This window comes from Filicampus tigris, chromosome 8 (genome assembly GCF_054856515.1).
Source record: "Filicampus tigris isolate MCC_2025a chromosome 8, RoL_Ftig_1.0, whole genome shotgun sequence".
Classification (NCBI taxonomy): domain Eukaryota; kingdom Metazoa; phylum Chordata; class Actinopteri; order Syngnathiformes; family Syngnathidae; genus Filicampus; species Filicampus tigris.
In genome coordinates, this window is record NC_141224.1 from 15,488,104 (window position 1) to 15,512,231 (window position 24,128).

Genomic DNA, 24,128 nt, shown 5'->3' on the forward strand with positions numbered 1-24,128 from the left:
GTACTGATCTCTTTGTTCTGGTCAGAACCTGAGCTGCAGCATCCTGAATGAGTTGCAACTGTATGATGCTCTGAGGGAGTACGGTTAGGAGACCATTACAACAATCAAGTACAGTATACTGGAAATAAAAGCATGGAGGTTTCTCCTGGTCTACTGTTTTAATGATTGATTTTATTTGACCGCTGAAAGTCAGATCAAATCAATCAGCACCCCAAGGTTTCGGATTTGGTCTTTGGCTTTTAGGACAACTGACTCCAAGTGTTTACTAACAGCAATTCTCTTTTCTCTGTTGCCAAAAACAATCACCTCGGTTTGTTTTTTAGAAGAAGACAATTTTGGTTCATTCAGTTATTCATTTGTTTTGGACAGTGACACAAAATCTTAATTGAACTGGTGTCATTAGGGGACATCATTGGTAGGTATGTCTGTGTATAATCTGCTTAGTCATGATATCCAACATTTGCATTCTGAAAAATTTGATCCAAGAGTAGCATATACAGGCTGAACAAAAGTGGCCCAAAGACTGACTCCTTGAATGACCACCATGGCCATTCCATCATATTCAAGACTTTCAGTGGTCACAAAATAATTCCTTCCCTCCAAGTGGAACCTGAGTCATTTTAGGACTGTTCCATTTACTCAGACATAGGTTTCTAACGTTTTTAATAGTCTATTATGATCAAATGTATCACTTTCCACATGCTGCCACCTAATAAATAAACAAATAAACAAATAAATAAGTACTACACTATTATTACGTATTGTAGTTGTATCATCAGTGCTATCAACAATTGTTAATTATTATCGTTATATAAAAACGTACTGTATCTGGCTCGAATGAAGTTTGTCCCTCTTCTTGCACCGTACTAAACTGTCAGAAAAATATGGCGGACGGAGAGTTTTGACCCGTTTGTTTTGGTGTTTCAAACGCTTACTTGCACGTCTGAATTTTGCTGGATCGTGAATTGGACTCGAAGTAATCAAGTAGCCATATTTCATTTGAGGTAAGAGTAAAGTATTGCAATATATGAAGAATATCTTGGCACAATGGGTGTCACATGGGTTTTACAGCTTTACATTAAGCCAGCTAAGAGCTAGCAGGGTACAACCAAACGTGGATGACTGTCACAATAAACACATTTTTATGCTACAGTACCTGTCGTCAGGTACCGCTGGTTCCTGGCAGCCTGAGCATTAAGAACAACGATGTAAGATGCATGTCTCTGAAGGCAAAGCGATCGTGCCAAGTTCGATTGTCTTGATTTACAGCACAGTTGTTTGGCGCTGCATGCTTTAATTGTGTTAATGAGGAGAATGTTTTAAAAAAAAAGTATTTATTATTTTAATAACTGTAAATAAGAAGTTTAGAAGAGAAAGACAAACCCGAGGCAATCAGCGACAAGTTATCGGATGGTGCGCTTATCATATATTTATGGACTTTTGAAACCTGATATAAACACAGGGGCCTGTCTTTGCGATTTCCATAAACAGAGTGAGAATTCTCGGATTGAGTTGCGTATTCTGTCCATACGGCCACAATCATAAATCACCTTACCCGAGTGTTTAGCCTTAGGTAAGTACACAGTATGGTGGGATGGGACTTTCGAAGAGGATTGGTGCTTTAAATAATTTCCCGTCTTTTCTCGATTTCACATAGCCAAAGAAAATTCACTGCAAGTGGGCTAAGAGTGAAAACAGTAATATAGTACTATATAATCATAGCATATCTGCACAAACTAAATTTCACGTGGGGAGAAAAAAAAACTCTCAAAATCAACACATCAAATCTCATCAAAAATTACATTTGCATACAAAAATGACAAATTTACAGTATTTACTGGTTTCCACTGAACCAACAAACAGCAACACAAATGTATTTGTGATTGTCCAGGTTTTATGAATTTACAGTCCAAACAAAATTTAAGTTAAGATTCTCCACTTTATTTTTCACTTGAACAACAGCAAGCCATACTGTATAAGAGGTTAATCCTAATTTTTCCTGGCTAAGCGTTGCTCTTATTTCAGATCATGCCTTCGGCCTGCGACTCTCAGATTGACGACATTGAAGACATGGTGTCTTCTAGTGACCCCACTCCTCATGAGAGGCAGTCTGCTAGGAGGAGTATCATACCCAGGTCCAGGAAAAAAACAGACATTTTGAACGAGGAGCTCCAAGCTGACAGGTATATTAAATAATTTTTTTAAAAATCATTATTTTGTCGCGCACCTATACTTTGTAGACTATTGCCATGTAAATGTCACATACAAGATTGAATGACAACAAGAATACACCACACCACATAGTACCACCAAAAGCTAAAAGTGCACCAAAGAAAGAAATGTTTGAATTTCTCCCGTCCCATATTGACTTTTCCTGGTCCTGCTTCTTTTCTAAGCATCAATATAGGGGTGGGCAATATGGGCAAAAAAAAAAAAAATCTCGATAACGATAACTTGACAATATTCTACAAAAAATATTTTAGATCTGCACTTGCTTCACAGACCAATTGTGGATAGACGGCGTTTGTGAACAACATCTCTTTTAAATTTCTAAATACAGCTTCTGCAAAACATAATGATATTCTAGGACATAATTTAAGAATAAAGAACAAAAAATTATGTATAGATTTACATTGATTTTTGGGAATATTTCTGTCATTTATATGTCTCTGCTGTTATTCCATAATGATATGACATTTTGAGCTGCAGTAAGTACTGGTGTACCACTGCCAACTACCAGAGCAATCAGAATGGGAAATAAATGTATTTGATATGTGATTTGTGTGACAGAAGTGTCACCCAGTGCGAGAAAAAAAAAACGTCATCATGACAACACCCATTCTCATACATTGGCCACCGTATTCAGAATAAAGTTGAATAACAAAGCTACAATTTACAGAAAAGTGCATTTTTGCACTCATTCATCGCTGCGACATGTCGACTTTATTCATGTTTGGGTGTATCCTGGCGTCACACTAAGACACCGTAGTTAGTGCAACATACCTAATTTATTTTAAACTAAAATTGACCCAATTAAATGGTTTACTATACATGTATTTGTTGGGGATTTCCATGTTTTCCTGCTGAGGATTAGATTTTTAATATATGCCATTGAAATGTTTTAATAATGAGCCTTTCCACTCATGATCCTCTAAATGTCTTTCCAGTCTGATTCCTGGCACTCAGAAAATCTGGATGAAAACGTGGGGCTGCAGTCACAACAACTCAGATGGAGAGTACATGGCTGGACAGCTTGCTGCCAGTGGATACAAAATGACGAGTAAGAAAATGTTGCTGTGGTCAATATTGTGTTTTAAAATGATGGGAAACCTACTCGACAAGTAAAACAAATTACGGAGGAGTCTTTAAAATTCCACTCTATTGTTGCACGGGATACCGGTACCAGTACCGTACCGTGATTTTTCGGCGTCAAAAACGGCTCGATACCGTTTATTTTTTTAAACACTGGTATTGAAAAAAACAAAAACAAACACCAACTCAGTCTTAAAGGGGCGTTGGGGCCGGGATGGCCATGTTTTCACAAACAAGTTCATTTTATATTTTTTTTGATCAGGAAAATGATAAGAGTTGCCATTTTCTATTTTATCTATTCATTTTGGAGAAATTAGGGAATAAGTGACTCCATGAATAACGCCTCTCGTTAATTAGGCCAATGGCCGCGCCCCCTACCGTTCTATCCTTGTTTGGCCGGAGTCACGGGAGGAACCGTTTCCAAACTCTCCATTGGAAATCATTGTACTTTCATTGCTTATAACGTCCAAAAACGGCGATCAATTGGCACCAAAATGTATGTGGACATCTCTACTAATGCCCACTTCAACATATCAAAAGGATTAACCTCTCCGTGGCTGATATGAAAGGTTTATTTATATGAGAATGAGGAAATGTGGAAATGAGCAGAGCTACATAGATTTAGGCTGGGACAAGCGCACACTGCTTCTTTGCTTAAAAGAAAAAAAACAAAAAAACACTGCTTCTTTGCTGATCACGGTTAGGACGGGCGAGGCATTAAACACCAGTCAGGATATTTACAGAGACTGCAATGGAATTGAGTAGACGTGCACATTTATTTGGATGAGGAATGCCCCCAGTTTTTCGACCGACAACATGCCGTCCAATTTGGAACGTAAACAGCTGAAAAGGTACGTTTCAATGCGGCCACACTTGGTTGTGGAGTCAGCCTCGCTGGAACTTTTTGTTCGCTGTACATTGACGCTTGTTCAATGAGGGCTTACCGCATTCTCTGGCGGCTGCAAGCGGTGTCGGACAACGCACGCGACTGCTTGGGAAACTGTCTACCAACATGCGAGTAGTAGTGGCAAGTGGCACACCTCCTTCTGCATGTGTGCTAGAGGAAGAAGCGCCCTGAAGCTCCCGCTGCCTCTCCGCTCCTCGCTGAAAAGTATGACGTGCTAAGTGTCATATGGATCTTTTTTGCTTACATGGCAACCATTTGGCTGTATGGTTTATAAAGCTATATATCAAGGCAAAAGTTTGAACTTGGAACATGAAAATTTCCATTAATTCCTACCCTTTTTATGATTATAAATATTATTATAAGTATTATTATTATTATTATTATTATTATATCATTTGCAAATGTAAGTACACTTTTTTCATAATCCCTAGTTACCAGGTCATATACTATGTGGTGAATTTTGTTTTTACCTCCTATCCTCAGTCTTATATTCAAGAAATTACAGTGCCAACTAATAGTAAAGAAAAAAAATCAGTTATTCATAGAATTGGACAGAAACAGGAGAACAAGTTCAGTTGTACCTTTTTATATGGCCTCTGAATTTTATGTAATTATGTTGTGAAACACAAGGGGGCAGTGTTGCTCTGTTGGCCAGCCATGATACTAGAAAGGAGTTTGCCCTCAACATGTCAGTGCTCTGTGATGTGCTGTGTTGTATCCTGCATGCTTTCCAAACAGATGTGTGTAGGTGTAGGCTGCGGTTCCATACTACTGATCTGTTTGTAGGACCGCTGAAACTCATAAACCATTTGCAAAATGTGTCTGTGAACAAAACAGTTTCTGTGTGATAATGTCCTTCTCGTTGACTTCAGGAAGAAGGATGCCTTGTACAATATTTTTTGGGTTTCATTATTTGTAGTGTTTTTCTTGGCAATTTAAATGATGATTATTATTAGTTGTTGTTGAATGTCTATTTTAAAATCCAGTGGACAGGTGTAAAGTAGCAGGTTGTATAACATCTGTTTTGTAAAGGGGGCAGACATGGAACTAGGTTTGCTGAGGGGCTTGTTGCAAGCTATTGCAAGTGCTGCATTGACCGGATTCTTAATCACACTCGCTTCTTTTACTGATTCCCTAATCAAATTTTGAAAATGGGAATAAAAGAGTTTCATAATACCGTAGTTTAAAGAAAGTTTCAATATGGTTTAACTAAATAATGTTTCAATATGAAACAACAGCCTGCATTTTGGGCATTTTGTTAAAGATGAACGACACTGAGCTGAACACATTTTTTTTTTATTCACATAATGTTGAGACGGTTACATGAAAAATAACTGTGCCAGGGCACAGTGATGAATTATTTTAAGATAATTATAAGAGGGGGTTCTGACCCAGAACCCATTTTTACCTTAAAATGTTAAATTGTTGATTTTAACTTCAGCTTTGAATATTAGCTAAGGTTGTACATAACTCACCATTTAAATGCACATTTACATTAGACGAGTGTAACCAAACTTTATTGAGCCAAGGCATATATGGTACTTATCTCACGGCACACCACCGAAAATGCTACTAACACGATCCAGAAATAATGATGATCTTTTCTCAAGTTATTCACAAATGTATTTGTTTAATGTGAAATCTGGGGCAGTTTAGTTGAGCACAAAGCTGTTATTCTGTTGTATGAATGCAAATAGGCGGATCCACGGCATGATTGTATATTCTGCCATCTAGTGGAAGTGCATTGATTGTTCTGACTGTCACTATTTGCTGCTGGCATAGCTTGAGGGACCAAAGATACATTATTTGCAGTAACAAAAAGTATTTTCGGACGAATTAAGTGAAAGTGGATAATTTCGAATGGCGCACGTCTTGATATTTCACAGAACACTAATCTGACGTAGCTCACTGGTTGGGAGTCACTGCATTTGACTAATACCTGTTAAACTATTGAGTTTGCGTTACAGGGGGTCCTCGCCGAGTTTTACGTCCAAGATCTGCTCCTAGGATGATGACACAACCTGAATTCGTACATGAGCTGTCGTCTCGAATCTACTTTAACACAGTAGCAAAGACATAATACCAGTAAATGTTTACATGAAAAACACTTCACGGCCATAATTATAAAACAATGAAATAAAAAAAGGGGCCCACTGTTTTGAATGTTGTCCAACCCTCAACTGTGTGGGAACGGTGGATACGGTTGACGGTGCATATTCCACCACTCGGAAGACTATGACACAAACGCTGACGGGCTCAAGTTTAACGACAAAGTGTCCAGTAGAACATGAATGAATCAGTGCACTGAATGACCTTCAGAGCTCTGGATTCACTATGGATGTGTTAGTGCCTTTGAATGTCTACTTAGGCTGTATTCTAGGTAATCTTAAATTGCCTTACCGTCAAGGCACTTTGAATCTGTAATTAAATAAAGGTACCGTTCTTCAGAAAGTAGGTGCAGATTTGTTTTCTATTCTCGCTCTCGTTCCTGTGCGGGAAATATCCGCCTTTCTCCCAATCTGATTATTGTACATTGCTTCTGTAGCAGTTTGACAGTCCGTTGCAAATAAAGGTGCAATTCAAGACAGTATAATGTAATACTCTCTTGGTAATAAGATCTAAAGTTGGTCTTGTGGATAGTGTTTTCTTTTTGCTCGGTTGGCTTTCTCTACTTTCTGTAGCGCCTCATAATTCCTGGTTCATCTTATTGTGTGTTTGTTAAAGAGGAAGTCAACCCCCAAAATGTCTTTATAATAATATGTTCTCTGCAGCCCCACTAGTTTAAACTTGATAGTCTGATTAATATTGTGTGTTGTGGAATACGAATTAAGCAGCCAAATCCACCTGGTTTAATCCATCTCAGAGGACGGCCATTTTGTCATTTTCTGTCGACTGAAAATGACATCACAGTTGCTCAGGTCTCAGGTAACAACCAATCACGGCTTAGTTTATGAGAACAGGTGAGCTGTGATTGGTTGTTACTTGAGCAGCAGCCCAAGTAAAAGAAATAACAAAAATAAATAACTAAAAAAATAAATAACCTCAGTTTGCTTAAACCTGAAACAGATAAAGCAGTGCACATTTAAATGTTATAACAATGAAAAAGCACACATAATATATTAGTACAGTCACGGACTATGGTTAGCAGGCCAGAGTTTCCTCTAGTTTTTTTTTTTTTAAAGCCGTGGGAACAGGACCTCATCCTAAATAATACGATCTGAATGCTGTGCTGCCCCCACAGAGAGCTTTGCGTAGCAGAGATATAAACTGATGTTGCGCGTTACTGTTTATAGGTATATAATGCAGCGGAACCAACGTAACATTACCTACAAGCACCAACACAATTGGACTGGAGTGAAATAGCTCCGCGAACGTTAGCTACATAATGCACAAAGTTGAAACACAACACGGCGTAACTTTGACTGCAATCCGCTGCTTCGAGAAATGAAACTTAACGATGCACGTTAATACGTCGGACATAACAGCAATTTCAGTAAAAACGCGGGATATGAGTTAAATAGTTAGATGGACTTAGCATACTCCAGCTTTCTGCTTTCTCTCGTCTTCCAGTAGTACTCCTGAGTGACGTCGCTTAAAGTGTTCGTTCATGGCTGATGTGCCATCATGTGTGGTACGCCAAATCAGCTTTACAGAGGGCGCAGACGACCAACTTGCTCGACCTTTCTTTGAAGTATGTCCATACTTTGGATGTTTTTGTCTGCTTTTTTAGCCGGGTCGCTGGTATCCAGCGCCTCCGCCATTTCTACTGTGCGCACTTGTTTACAACTGACGCAATGCACGTGTTGACGTATTTACATCATCGACACTCGAGCGTACGTACGTGCCGACGTATTTTATGTCATCGATACTTGACGTCGACGGTATGTTGTGCGTCCCGACGTTTTTACGTCAATGGCCACGTTGACTATGCCGACTAGTCGGGACAGCTCTAATGTGATTATATGAACAGATTCAGTCTTATCATACCATTGTTGTTGTGTCATAAGTCTTCTTGGTTGGTATTCTTTTATGCAGTTAAGTAGTTTGCGGCTTCACCAACCATTGGGGAATATGATTTCCCTCCATTGTCTACCCATTTCTGCCATGTCTGCAGGGTAGTGATTAAGGGGAAGCGGCTCTCTGCTAAAGCTGAAGGATTAGTTTGATTCCCGTTTCGTTCTCCTCGCCAGTCTTCCGTCTTTCCCTCTTTCATAGCGTCTCCTTTTCTCTTACCTCATACTTTGAGAGGCCCAACCCCTTGCTTTCTGAGTGAGCATTGTTCGTTGAGATTGGCGGAAGGAGAAATTGTCTGTCATGGACAGAATTGACAGTGATTATTAGTTAAGGTTTTTGTGCCGTTGTGTGTGTTGGATGCAATGCAGTGGAATTGGCTCGAATGGTTTGAGATTTCTGCACGTGTATGGAAGAGAGGAATGATGTAGAATATCAAGGTCAGAGGGATGTAATGCTTCTTACTGAACACATCTAGCTGATTGATCATTTTTGTGTGTTGTGCGTCTTTACAAGACAAACCAGCTGACGTCATCTGTGCATCGGATCGATGCCGCATCGTGAAATAAACAGTTTTAGACAAAGACCAAGCTATAAAAAACATGACATCACCTTCTCTCCCTCCCTCACATTCTCTCCTGCCTCTCTTTCTGTCGTACTCCCCCCTCCCCTAACTCTTTCATTCTTTCTCCAACTATGACATCACCTGGGGTGAAGCGTAGTAGCAGTTGTTGTGGCGGCCTCTAGATGGCAGCCTTACCCCAAGAGAAGTGGAAAGACAGGATGAGGTCATCCATTCTATGTAAATAACCTTTTCTTTTCTCATTCACAGTTTTCCAATGTGTAACTTTTTTTTTCCACACTGTGAGTTAAATCAAAAGTCTTATTTGTGTAATACAAATGCAAAGCCAAGTCTTTTTTGCATGCTCTCTTCAATGTTACCCACAAGGGAGCACATCATCCCCAGTCCATTGAGTTAGTCAATGCATGTTAAATAGAAATTGAAATGTCGTATCACACAATTCAAAGTCTTTTGTCTCAATTGGTTCAACAAAACGGCAGCGTTTTGAAGGCTGCTTTGCTTTCATTGTGTTGACACCTGCTCAACTGCCTGGGCTTGAGTGTATGCTGGCCCACATGCTTCATGTCTCCCACTGTGCGACCAAAGAGGGCACTGTTAACCTGCACTAGCACGCTGGCAGCAAACGAGCCAGTTGAGGGTTTCGGAACAATGTGCCAGAAATTGACTTCATAGAAAGGCGTGTACATAAATGTGCACATGCAATCCTGCTCTCCCTCCCTGTCCCCGTCCGTCGCTGCCAGCCGTCCTCACACAAAACACTTCAGTTATGAGTTTTACATAGCGGTTAGGCAAAATGACTCCCTTGTACACAGTGTCAGCCAAATGGGCTGCTCTTAGTTCCTTGTTTGGACACAGGCAGTTGGAGGATATGGCTTCACACAGGGGGGTGTGAGGTGTTTTGCTAACAACAACACATCTGCAGGTATTAAAGCTCGGATAAACATTTTTTCTTTTTTAGTTTCCTGCACAGGAGTTAATTATTGCAAATGTCTCAATGAAAGACAATATTAACGCTCCTTGAACTGAGGCCCTTGAAGAAGGAAGAATGTCCTTTTATGGCATTTGAAAGAACAAGTAGTTTTACAGGTTCATCCATCACATATGTAATATGTATATTTGGAAATGTTCAAACTTGTCATATCATTTTTTTTTCCCATACAGCACTTGTTTTTCAGCCTTTCCGAGTGATTGTATTACATCACTGCAGAATGTTCTCGCTTTAGTGTGTGCGTGTAGACATCGCATACGCAGCACCTCATTCATTCATAAATCGGAGGGTGAGGCTCCTTCCGATTGGCTGACCGCGTGCTACGCAACATTACGCGCCGCCGTGTCATAGTGAGCGAAGCCTTAAAATGTTCCCTCTAACTCCGCCTCTCACATTCACAAACGCGCACACTTGGCCGTCCGACAGACACACACTTTCAGAGGTAGTGAGAAGTGGTTCGATATAGGGCGAATGTGTGATGTGATGTGTGTGTGTGTGTGTGTGCTTCTTGACAGCTGTCAGTTTGTAAGATCAGATGGGCTGTCTGTCTTTCCGCTAACTCGCTGCCATACGTGTCCGACAGTCCACTCCGCCTGCTCGGAGAGGGAAAATGGTGTCGGGGGAAAGCGATGTAAGGAAAAGAGGAGAGGATGTATCCGCGGGATCATGGATCAAGGGCGCAGCCGAAAGAGGCAGATGCAAAATTTAAAGCAGCAGAAACAGACACTAGTGAGACGCTCAGCTGACTATATGGCGCAGTAGCTCAAGCGCTTTGAAGGTAAAGCGATAGTACCAATAAGCAACTGAACCAGACACAGGATGTAATGAATATAATGTATGCTGGCTTATATAAGTGCATACACTTAAATATTGTTTATCACACTATTTGCATTAGGTTCTATTTATACTAAGACTCTAAAAGCGCTAGAGCAGGCATATGACGGCTGGGGCGGTTGTTAATATGTAAATATGGATATGCAAATTCATTTGTTGACAGGGTTAAACCACTCTGAATATTAAAGTTGTCACATAAAGACATGGAATGCCTAATCATCACTTACTGAGGCGCTGTCTTTTTACATTTTTAGCCTCAAATAAACACATAAGCGCACATAACTAATGATGCATTTATCATTTTGTACTTGAAGTGGAGAAAAAAAAAATCAAATGCGGGATCACTTACTTGCATCTTCTGTCTAGCAAACAGGCATGCAAAAAAAACCCAAAAAAAAAACATTTTCTATGGCCTGGAATTCCTTAAAGCCCACAAACAGACCATGAGTCCAGGCCGTCGAGTATAACCATTTAGAAGGCAGGAAATTGGAGTGATCCCAACCCCTGTGTGTGCGTGTTTGGGTGATCCTACAAGGTGACCCTCATGTATGCAGCACCCAGGAACCTTTTAGAAGCAATGGGATTAGGTAACCCAGCCTGGCCTGCTTTTAAAATTCCCTCGAGAGAAATAGGGATAGAGAAAAGAGGAGAGTGGGATTGCACGAGGAAAGGAGGGATCATCGCTCAATCTCATCTATTGATTACTCTGAGGGAAGGAATTTTGACCATGTCGAAAATGTAATGAAAGCTGCTACTGTTGAAAACACGAGACAAAAAAAAGTAGTGACAGTTTCTCTTTGTTTACATGACAACAGCGTATTTGAAAAGTTGTCTCAGACAGGACGTTATTGAAAACAGTTGCAGTTTAGCATTTGCACGTATACGCTGTTAATGGCCAACTGTGAAAGTGGAAGACGTGGATGGAGTGGTCAGACTGCGTGAGCGAGCATGTCAGTCAAACAGGATTTGTTTAACACAGCTCTGTTGTACTATTTCTGCTTCTCCGGCAATGTGTACCTTTACTTCACTGCTATTACGCCGCATTAGAATGGACTAACGCTGCAACTACCCATTATTTGAAGAATCTTAATCCGTTGATTATTTTGTCAATCAATCACTGAATCAGATTTAAAAAGAAAACATTTTTTCATTTCTAGCCCTGTGGTCAAAATCAGGACATTATTTTTTTTTGACAGTGCAGAAAATGCTTAAACATAAATAAAGAATGATTCAATTACTGGTTTGGTAAATCACATGTCAGAAAATCAGCAAAAATGTGAAAAGCAGATGTTTGTAAATGTTTTAATTTGAATCAATGTCAAGCTAATCAGTCTTCTTTCATGGAGGACTACACAAATTTACTGTTGAGAGGTTGACCTTCCAAGGTTTTGGACATTTTCAAATTAAGAAGAAGTCAACCCAAACATATATTTTTTTAAGAATATGTTCTATACAGGCCCACTAGTTGAAACATGACGTTCTGATTATTATTGAGGTTATGGAAAATGAGTTAAGCAGCAAATACTTCTGTCGACTGAAAATGACATCGAAGTTGCTCAAGGCTCAGGTAACGACCAATCACAGCTCACCTGTTTTCTGAAGCTGAGCCATGATTGTCGTTATCCAAGCCCTGCGCATCTGTGATGTCATTTTCAATCGCCAGAAGTGACAAAATGGCCGCTCCTGAGAGCAAAAAACGGGTGGATTAACTCTTATTCCATAAATGCAATATTAATCAGAATGCCTTGTTTCAGCTAGTGGTCCTGCATAGAACATATTCTTGAAAAAAAAAGTTTGGGTTGACTGGGTCTCTAAATGATTAATCGATTCATCAAAAATAATGACGTGAAGATAAGCAAGGATCATCACTCTGCTATACCAGTGTTTCCCAACATTTCTTGAGCCAATTCACCCATTTTACATAAGAAATATCTCACGGCACACCACCCCAAAAAAATACTGAAATAATGATGATCTCGTCTGGATTTACTCACAAATTAACTCACTTAGTGTGGAACCGTCCCAGGTTACATACTAGGTGAGTGAGTGCTTTATTGACACAAAGCTGATATACTGCAGTGTACTTGGAGGAAGCCATGACATATTCTGGATACACAGATTTATTGTACCTTCTAACATCTAATGGAAGAGCATAGATTTGTTGTGCTGTTCACTGTATGTCGCTGGCATAGATAAATGAACAAATACATATTTGTAATTGCTAAATCATTTTTGGACAAGTTAAAGGAAATTGGCACCCCTGATGATCTCTCACGGCTCACTATTCACCGTGGTTGGGAACCACTGCTCTCTACGCTGTTTCTGAAGACAGATAGACTTAATCCTGTGAGGTAGATCTCTTAAATTAAGAACAATATACAATTTCTAAGATGCTCGCCCAAATGGATGTTGATGTCTTGTTTCCCAAACTACAAACGCAATCGGATAGATAGAGCCAAGATAGTCAAAACGGTATTTACAGTGTTTATATTTCTATGCACGCCATGTCCTAATGAAGCTACATGGGGATAAATGATTGGAGATGCTGGAAATGGGATTTCCCACCAGGTTTTGGGTGGTTGGGGGCTGTATTCCCTATTCCCCATAGAAGTCATCCTGACAGTCACCCCTTGTTATCCCAGGAAAACTGCCTGCAATCTGCGGGGATTTGAAATATCCCAGAAGGCATATATTGGGAGTACGGTGGATGTGATTTCAGCAATGGTATAAAGAATGAGCCGTTGGATCAACAGGGAGCAGGAATAATTGAACAAGCTCAGAAAAAAACTAATTTCGGATCACCGCCAGATAAATGGAGTTATATTTAGCTTTTTGGAAGTTGTCTCTGCTTTCTCTTCTTAGAGGATACATTTTGAAAGCGTGTACCTGACTTCTTGACGGTCGCTCGGAAAGAACTAAAGACAAATCGATATGCTTTGACGTTTTCTTTGTCCGGTTGTCATTTTGTCTCTCTTTTGGAATAATTAGCTTGTCTGTTCCATTAAAAAAAATGGTCCTTTTGGTCTGTCTATCGACTAATTTGCCCTCTTCTTTATTTTCCCCGTCGTCTCGATTCAACAAAAACAAATGTGTAATTTCTCTCATGAAGACGAAATCAACGCTTGAAAGGCGATAGCAATTATTGTGACGTGAGGCTGAATGTGTGGTGGTGAGTTAGTACGAAGCAAGAGAAATCCAGAATGAGGTCTTCAAGGGCATGCAACAAATAGTTTTTCAAGGCCGCCTTCAAGTCCAACCAGCCCCCACCCACCCTTTCCCTTTTTGTGTTGTTTTGGAAGATGACCCCTGTTTTCTGTCATAGGCTCCAGTTCTCGGGCATGAGTGGCATTATTTGCTGACCACCTGCTGAAATGGAAAGCAAAGTGCGCATGTTCATTTAAGACCACCTGTCGAAGAGAAGCCCTGGCTACATGTATGTGATTGAACAATGTTCGGGCTTACCGGTTTGTATGGTGTATGAAGGACCCGTGGAAAAAGGAATATGATCGCAGTTGGGAAGGTTTAAAGAATTCAAATGTTTTGCAGAGTGTAAGACTACTGGTGTGTGTATGGGCATGTCATTGGTTTTGTAATAAATTAATTCTAGACGTTCCTGTTTTAATCTTTCCTTCATACATATAAATGACTTGGCTATGTGTTAGATTTCCATGTGAGAGCACAGATATTAGATAAAGTGGAGTTAAAAGCTGTGAATGATTTGAGCAGCGGGTTTAATTTGAATCAGCGTCGGACAAAGTAACCTTGATCACCAAGCAGAAAAAAAAATGATTGGAGACATTGGCAAGACCTTGCTTGACCAAAGAAAAGCTGCATGAATATACACTAAGCCGCTCATTGTGTGTGTGCGTGCAGCCGTGTAAGGCTCATAATTTGTCGGATGGCCATACCGCGAGGCTGTTTGTTTACAAATAATTATTGAGCTTGTTTTTGTTTATTTATGTTTACACTGGAGTTAGTATGTGATTTCATTCTTGTTCACCTTTTCCAATTCACATGGGGGTGGAACTGGAATTCATAACACAATGGTGTTTTATAGTATTATTAGTGGATGATTGTGGTTGTAGAAGGGGCATCAACTTCAAAAATCTATCTGTAAACCATCTTCCCCATCCCGTAATGACTTCCTTCATGTGTTTAAAGCTCCATTAAGCCCCCCCCCCAAAAAAAAAGTTTCTGAAATTAGTTACACTATGAAAATCTTTATGTATGTATTAAAATTTTGATCATGAATCTCCTCTTTGTTAGTGCAGCGTGTTGCATCTTGTGACTTGCATCAGGGGTCAACACAAATCACAAAAAATATTTGGATCCAGTGATTCTAAAGTGAACTAAAATGAAAAGGCAGCCAGTCATGCGTAACACATCCCACAAAAGTCTTATGACAGAATGAGTGAGGGTCGCTTTATTATTTTGTTTTGTACAGAGATGCTACAATTTCTATTTCTTTTCACGTGGTTTCATGGTATTTACTATACTATTGTAATGGCTGTATGTTGCAAAGCACATTTATATCTGCTCCTCTGCCTCCTTAAAGGGGAAGTCAACCCAAACATATTTTTTTCAAGAATATGTATATTGTATACATATTGTAATATATTGTATGCAGTCCCATTAGTTGAAACGAGGAATTCTGATTAAGATGAAATGTGAGTTAAGCAGCAAAATTCACCCGTTTTCAACCATCTCAGGGGGCGGCCATTTGGTCTCTTCTGTCGACCGAAAATGACATCACAGGCCCTCAGGGCTCAGATAACGACCAATCATGGCTCACCTGTTTTCTGAAGCTGATGACAAATCCCTTTTATTTTTTCTGTGGGGCGAAATGTCTCTTGTCTTGTCTTGTATTTATAATTTGATGTCAAACATTTACGTCGATGGAGAGGAGTTTGTCACACTACACCATTTTTTCCTCCCTCTGAAAGGAATACTGTATACAAATTTGAAGTACCGGTAGCAAAAACCTCATCTGTGTTTCCATGCTCACAATGTCATCCTGGTCTCTTGACACTTTGTTGTCTCCGGGCTGCGACAAGTGGCCTATTGATCTTCTCAACTTTTTCTCCTTGTAATCTCAAAGAAATTACTACTTTTGCCTGGTCTTGCATAGTTCAAAGTCTTGCTTTTTGATCAACTTTGTTCGCAACAATTCTCATGTAGTTTCACACACAACCAAGGTGGCTTTCCAGCTGTCACTGCCTTCACTTTGAGGTTGGGCGCGATCAACTTTTCATCAGCAGTGGCTTGAAGCGTAGCTTACAGCAGCAAATGAGCTGAGTTGAGCAGATGACAGCAGGACCCCCGCTGTGCTGTTTGAATGACAGAATGAGTGCTTGCATATAACGTCACGGTGAGCCAAATTTCAGGTGGGATGCCCTTTTATAGGTAAATGAATTTGTGTAACATGAGTCCTTCTTATTTGGAAGTCTGCGAAAATACATGAAATGCCGCCCGTCTCTTAACGATGTCTAGTGATGGATTGCTTTCAAAAAACCTGTCTTGGTGTGTACAACTCACAGCATGAGCGCCTCCGCTTGATTTTTAGTTCCTGACCACACAACATTAAAGAGATTCAGATGTGTACAGCCACCGGATTAGCATATAAAAGGACGGTGACAGGACGTTTTATAATTTTGATGCCATCTGCTGTCGTTGGAATTTGTTTGAGTTTGATGTGTTCCTGTGCATTTGGCTGTCTGGTGAGGTGTGTGAATGTGTGTACATTTGCAGTGAGTACACTCTGTTTTTTTCCTGTCGTGGTTCCTTATAAGCACATACTGTGAACTGATACATGTATTATTTACTGAGGAAAAGACTTCAAATTGTTTCATTTTGTAATGATTTATTAATTTGGAGGCAAATTCTCTGGGATCGCACCACGTCTGCTCCATCTAACTAATGTATTTATGCTCAGATGCATGGAGGCTCTCACGCAAGCAACAAGAATGTTCACTTACTTATTCCATAGCTACTTTGTGTGCTTTAGAGGTTCTCTGCGATATATCAGTTGAGACTCCTTGAGGTATGTTAAGAATCTGCTTGATGCTTGACGGATGTTTCTATTGAAATGGGTTTACTAATGTTAAGATGATGCATATTACTTATGTATAGTTGTGTGTGTAAGACCGACTGTTATGGTGCTTTCAACCTCTGGTGTCTTTTAAACAAGCTCTACTTTGCTTTCCCTCTTGCTGCGGGCTGTTTATTGAACTCAGTAACCAAACTTGGTTATGGACCGAATCCACCACACGGTTCCAGATTATATTGGCGTGTCCAACATTGTTTTTTCTCTGTGTGGCTAATTAACTTATCAGGTTTACCGTGAAAAAGAATATTGGTGTTTTTTCTCCAATTTAGAACACATTATGCAGATCTGAAAAATTGTTCAATAAACATATGCTTAAAGACATTTCAACAAAGTTAAGAGTTTTATTTTGTTTTAGCTTTTGATGACAATATTTTCCTTTTTACTGAAAATGAATATCTGCTCCAAATATCGGTTATTGGCCACCTTGACTACTAATAATTGGTATCGGTATCGTTTCTGAAAGAAACATTGGTAAATCTCTAATTGTAAGGTCTTTCAAAGACACGTCAGACGTTATTTTAGTTATCTCCTTTTTATTATTATAACGCGGTTACTGTGGGCCATAGCCGACACCCACTACAGAGCAACAAGTGGTCCGTCTGGTCTCTCCTCTCACTGGCACACCCCTCCCATCCAGCGAGTCGCGTGATGCATTCAGAAAACTCGGAAACAACACAATTCAGCAAAACACAAATGTCACCACAACAACCCAATTCGTTACAGTATTTTTGTTTTTTTTATACCAAGTTTTTTGACATAAACTCTGACTTGAACTCATTCACTGCGATTGACGAATTTACTCCTTTCGCAGTCCAGCCATTCCGTGCCAGGAACGTATTTCTATATTTTTCTAATTTTTTCAAACGTTAGGGTGAAAAAGAGGGTCTGAAAATGTTTGGCGGTGAATGAGTTAATGGTGAAATCCGACGTACACCGAAATTCGGGTTTCATCGCCAAAGTAGGAACGGAACTCGTTTGTAAATCGAGGACTTATGTACTTAACTTTTCAACAAGTAAAACATTTTGAGACGCCATGATTACATACTCGTCGGGCCAGAGTAAGCAAAGGATAGGTGTGAAAGGGCCTTGATTGTTGGGGTGTTAGTTTAATTAATCAACAGGCGTTTGTGACTTGATTTTATAGCATTTCATCTCTCACCATTCCATCTTTTGCTTCTTCATCTACCACAAACAATTATTGTCTTTGTACCCCTTTGTTGGATAATACATTTTCAAATTACAGGTGCTGCATTCAGAATGCTTATAATCCCAAGATCTTAACTATTTTGCTGAACAAAGCCAGAAAACACAACCACTTTCCTTGGTGATGCACAATTAAAAACAGAGGCAGTAAACTTGTGTGTGTGTGTGTATGTGTGTGTGTGTGTGTGTGTGCGTGTTGGCATGATGTGAGTACAAGCAGCCTTTCTAATCATCTTCCTTTCTGCCAACATCCACATTCCTTTTACCACTATGTGCTAAGCACTTGGGCCAGAATCTTGTATGGCGGGTTAGAGGCTATGATTAAGGGCTTTGCGGTGTTCATTTCGAATGCATTGGCACGGCCGCCAGACTGAGATCAGGTAGTATGTTCGGGGCAAGAAAGTAAAAATTTCGTGCGTTATAGTGATTATTTCTAATATGGTAGATCTGCAGGTGTGTGCAGACGAAGCTGTGTGTGTGTGTGCGCGCGCCGATGGTGCATGTCATTTGCGGAGACATTGCCAATTGAGGAAGGCGGTCCAATAAGCTTATCACGTGCTGCTCTGCAAAATGTGTTTGCCTTAGATTAATTTACCACACCGAACGTTTCCCCTTCTTTTTCGTGAACAAGCGACATCAGCAGACTGTTTGCATATTTACCTCAACTCAGTTTCATAGTGCACATGCCAAGATTAACATTTTCCCTTCAATTTCTCCAAACTGTTTCAGAAAGACTCTGCTTCAAGCATCTCTCGGTCCTGTGAAATCTTTCCCAAGATTTTCCAGCCCATTTCGCAATAGTGGCTGTCTCACCAACTCTCTCCATCTCATTTGCCTCGGTATCTTTAGCGTTTGACTACATTACCATACTTAGTCTAACTTTATTTGACTTTCCTTCCTCCTACAGTCAAATTGCATCTCTGTTGAGCCACCTTTGTGTCCCACTGCTGATCTTCTATTCACCTGTCTGCATTTTATCGTTTGAAATGATTTTGTCAAACTCTCTGCCGTGTTTCATGGTCTCACATTCTTGATCAACATCTCATCGGATATCTGATAAGCGTTTAGGCTGTTTTCTTTCGGTTTAGTCTGACAACTCATTACATTTTGGAAAGCGTCAGAGGAGGAATGCAAATGAATCAGGGGATTGCACGATGAGCTGGCTTCAAAAGCACAATATCATATGGCCGTGTTATGGGCCTCTGCCTTCGAAGCCACCAGGACGCCCCGTGTGCTCAGTGCATCAGGAAAAATAAAAGCGATCTACATCTGGGCTATTTGCATACCATTTGCATTTGAACCCCAACTGGCTGTTTTTGGAATGCCAAGAGGCTAAATTCAGTATTTATTACTCAGGCCCATGACTAGTTTCACATTTTTGTGGCATTTGCATCTGATTTGCATGTCCCTCAGCCTGGTTGTGGGAATATGGGGCCAGATGACCTAAATTGTTTCAATTCCATGTTGAAATGAGGAAAAAATGGTGGATGAAGGCCTCATATCACTATTAATCGAATTAGGCTACTTAACATATGAAGGCGTAAATATTGGAAATGTTATTAGCTGCAGTAACAACTTAAAGAAAATTGCTTTTCAACCGAACTCATATTCCAGAGAGATGTGTGACAATGTGTGTGCGTGTGGGCTCGAGATTGAAAAATTTGCAGAGATTTTGTGCTCTTAATGTTGATCAGAAATCTCTTCTTGCTCTTGCAGAATCTCTATCGCTTGATCTATAGTTTTCCATGGTTGGGCAGTTTAGTTACAATACGTAAAAACTTTGCCCTTTAGCGTCTTAAGTTTTATTATACTAAGAATAGTAGCGTAAAATATATAGTTGACCTGTTCAGTTTCTCCTCAATGACTGCGGACATTAGCGCCTCTCAACTGTCACGCCCACTTTTATTCACTTCTAAGCTTTAGCCCCACCTGCCACAATTCATCCAGGACAGGTGACATTTTACATACAGCTGGCTTCTATGTTGGTTTTTTCGTTGTCTTTTTTTCCCAGGGGTCAAACCTGGAAGAAAAGGAAGACAACACGGACACACCTGCATTATTTTTTTGGATCTCACCCAGGCCGTTTTATATCCACAGCAAACTGATGTCTGACTTATCTTTTTTGCATAGTACACACAGAGGCTCACATGCACCTCTCTCATTGAAAGTAAAGCGCCATCGCCTAGGGCAAATAACAAACATATTCACAATTGTGATGTCAAAGATGTAGTGAATCACCATAAAACCCACTGTGTTATTGTTATGATCTGGGGAACTGGCTGTGGTGTGAACGATTTTGACAGTTGGATTTGAGTTGTTGAAAGAAGCTTTCTCACTGTTTTCTTACCAATAATTGTTTTGTGCTCTCTAAACATAAAAAAAATGGGCATTTGACTAAATTTACCTGATCCAAGATTTGGGTAATTTTAGGATGCTTTTTATACTGGCGGTGTGTTTGAATGAAGCGATCAGTTCCAAACAATCAGCCATTTTTAAGGATCAATTAATCAGTTAATGGATTATTATGGCCATCCCGAATTTAGACTTGTATTTATTCATTCACATTTACAGTTGACTGAATTTGGATGTAGAGTAAAAGTCTTTCTTTACCGCGCTGTTGCTGGGTTGTTCTGCTTTTATTTTGTATTATTTTGATAAATTAAAAAACAACAACAAACCAATAGTTAGTCAAAACTTACAAAGTTTGTCCCCCATTGCCTATTTTCTCAGACTCTTCGACCATGTTTAACATACTGGTGAAGCGCACTATAAACAGTTAAATAATTTACTTTATCGATTTCATTTCTGTCTTTTTCTATGAATCGATCAGTGCTCATCTGATTTCATCTTCCCTCACTGAGGCAAAATGTCAAATTCGTGTTCATGACGAGCAGACATCTCGAAGGTACCATAATTCAGGTGAGACGTGTGGTAAAAGTGAAATCACTAGTAAATGACTGTGTCTATCAGTAACCTTCCAAGAGCCCAGACGCACTGACTTCCTTGCCCTTGACTCTTAACAATCTCCCTCACTGTGTGGAACATCTTTTCATGCTTGCACTGATGACCATAATGGCTTTCTGTCTGGGCTGCAGACTCGTGATTGGCCCCAATTAGTGCTTGAACCTGAGGCTTCATATCGTCGTCTCTTTGCAAGGTGAGATGTGCAATGGCAAAAATCTTTTCAAGAGCCATTCCTATCCCCTGCGCGTACGCTGCTCGATAAATCACCGTTAATATGGATTTAAAATCACAGTGAACCCATTATCACATTTTTATCACTACCGCTGGAATCTTTCCAATATCCGGCCCATATGTGCTGCGCAAGTCCTCCTCTACTATCTTGTTATCCTTTTAATGTGGACAAATATGTAACTAACATTATTGCTTGTTTTGCATAGTTTCTCCTGTTTTCTTGTCAGCTGGGAGTTCTTTGCTGGGCCCAGGTGTACCCATTGCCAGCCAAATTAGTACTTGGCTTGACTCGTAGCATCCATCATTCCTGTTCCTCTCTAAGCAGTACTTGCCTGTTTTCTTGGATTACCCCTACTTAATCACCTATTGTTATGCCTGTACACATTGCAGTCATTTTACAGTGGAATTTCTCCAGTTGAATGCAGTGCGTGGCGGTATCAACGATTCATCTACTCCAAACTCTTGTGCAGTGGCTCGTTTGCCTTTTTGAATGGCCATGATGATTGCCTTCAACTTAAAGACTGTGTCGTTGGCATTGAGCAAAGCTGATCGAAGTACTTATCTGAATGCTTCGGTTTGTGCGGATTTACATTAAAGACATAACACTTCAACATGGAGCAGTGAATATTTTTGGTGGGTTAGAGAGAAGCTAAGAATGGACAAGAATGCGATGCGACCTCTTAAGTCCATAGGCATTAAATAGGAAGTCAACCCAAACATTTTTTTTCTAAGAATATATTCTATGCAGTTCCACTAGTTGAAACAAGACATTCTGATTAATTCTGTGTTTGTGGAATATGAGTTATGCAGCAAAATCCTGTTTTCAGCCATCTCAGGGGGTGGCCATTTTGTCACTTCTGTCGACTGAAAATGACATCACAACTCCTCAGGGCTAAGGTAACGACCAATCATGGCTCACCTTCGGAAAACAGGTGAGCTATGATTGGCCGTTACCTGAACCCCGAGCAACTGCGATGTAATTTTCAGTCGACAGAAGTGACAAAATGGCCACCCCTGAGATAAAAGCGGGTGGATTAACCCTTGTTCCACAAATGCAATATTAATCAGAATGCCTTGTTTCAACTAGCGAGCCTGTCTAAAACATATTCTTGAAAAAAAATGTTTGGGTTGACTTCTCCCTTTAAAGTTGACTTAAAACATGTAGCTTACTCTGAACTGGTACTTTTCCCTCTTTACTCGACCTCCTGTTTAAAACTCCCTTTCCCAGTTGATATTCCCCTATTTGCACCACTGATTTGTTTCCCCCTATTTTTCGAATGCCCTCCTCCTACTCCAGACCACTTCCACTGTTTCACGTCACAGCTCCTCGTCCTCAGACTTAATGGACTCACAGTTAGTTGTTTGAAACTAGAGACAATCCCAAGTGGATGGTTGTTTTTAAGAGGCTGTCAAACTGTTTGGTAGGGTATCTCTGGTCTGCCCCTGACTGCGCTCAACTAGGCGAACACGTCAGCTTGCGAATACACAGTGAGGCACAGTGGCATTCGCCCACCCAGCTATGCATGTCTCTCAGAAGAGACACAAGATTCAGTTTGGGCGATGTCTTTTCTGCGATGATCTGTAGTGATCTCGTTCACCTGTTTCGACTTTGCACACACTATTGACAGCGGCTCACAGTCGTCTCGACCCCACTAGCCTCTAGCAGGTATGATGGAAATGGCTTTCTCCTTTTTTTATTTTTTTATTTTACAAGTCTTTGGCCCCAACAGAGGTTTCCACAAGGGACAGAACATGGGGCATGTTATCAGATTTTGCACGCCTCCCTTTGGAGCCAGAATGGCTTCAGGGTCTGTTTTCAGTTTTTACTAGCTGCCTTTTGTGCTATCCAATGACCTCATTTTTTGAGCATCTTTCTAAAGAGCTTATTGTTGTTCCATGATACATTGCGATTTAGCCCATCACTGATATTCCAATATTTTGATGCTACGTTGCACAACTGTTTTCTTCTCCGTCACCATATTCCTGTAAAGCACGATTATCACACAACTAGACCATGGGCCAAGGGGTAAATATACAGTAGCTTCTGTTTTTCAGTTCCACGACCACCATCTGTGTTGGGGTTGAAAATGTGACAAAATGGGGCCCAAGAATCTTCTAAAGAACACATTTTCACACTCGTAAATGCTGCACATTAGCGAGTGCCGTTCCGCTAGAGCAGTGTTTTTCAAACTCGGTGCTGCGGCACACTGGTGTGCGAGATGTTGTCAGGTGTGCCGTGGGAAATGATCTAATTTGTGTGCCTGTGCGGTCTAGCGCCTGGCAGCGTAATCATGTATTTACTACATTGTAGTACTTTTCCATACCAGTAGGTAGCAGCAGCAGCAGGTAGCTAATTGTCTTTATTAGAGAAAAGCGAATTAGTGACGCATGTTTATCCAAACAGTCCCATGTTTCACACTAAGTATCAATATGAAACATTATAGAATACTTTTTTCTTTGTGTTTATTTAATTCCTATTCAAGACGTTAAAATATAACGTCATTCTTCAATGTTAAAAAATGCTTATATAAACAATATAAGACTTGTTGAAATAAGATTTTGTTTTCACAATTTCAGCTGGTGGTGTGCCGCACGATTTTTTTCAATGAAATAAATGTGCCTTGACTCAAAAAGGTTTGAAAACACTGCGCTAGAATATCAGTTGACACAAAGTGTATGTTCTTATTTCAGGTGTTGCCTTCCTCTGCATTTGAAAACATTTGTGTGGAAAGTGTGCACATTTGTCAGCTTGTGAAGTCCAAGCTTGGAGAACTTGTATTGCTATAACTAAATGGCACATGTGTGATTTTGAACAAATGACTGACAGCTGAAAGAGCATCATTTGTGCCCTGTGTGCGTGTATTCACTGTCCCTCTAATGACAGTTGATTGCATTATCATCCATGCCTGAGTGGTTGCTCACCCTGCTAGACGGATAGACCAACCGCCAACCCCCCAGGCTCTGTGTGCGTGTGTGCGTGTGTGTGTGA

The 24,128-nt window shown here is 40.2% G+C and overlaps 1 protein-coding gene across 1 annotated transcript in view; it reads left to right on the forward strand.

Moving 5' to 3' along the window:
* Positions 1-856: 856 nt before the first annotated feature.
* The window catches only part of cdkal1 (CDK5 regulatory subunit associated protein 1-like 1), a 209,470-nt gene continuing 186,198 nt past the window's right edge, over positions 857-24,128 (forward strand). Inside the window, exons 1-3 of the mRNA XM_086037970.1 lie at positions 857-1,004; positions 2,026-2,183; positions 3,168-3,280. Coding sequence (XP_085894096.1) covers positions 2,029-2,183; positions 3,168-3,280 — 268 coding nt within the window. The 5' untranslated portion in view covers positions 857-1,004; positions 2,026-2,028. The remainder of the gene's footprint in view (positions 1,005-2,025; positions 2,184-3,167; positions 3,281-24,128) is intronic.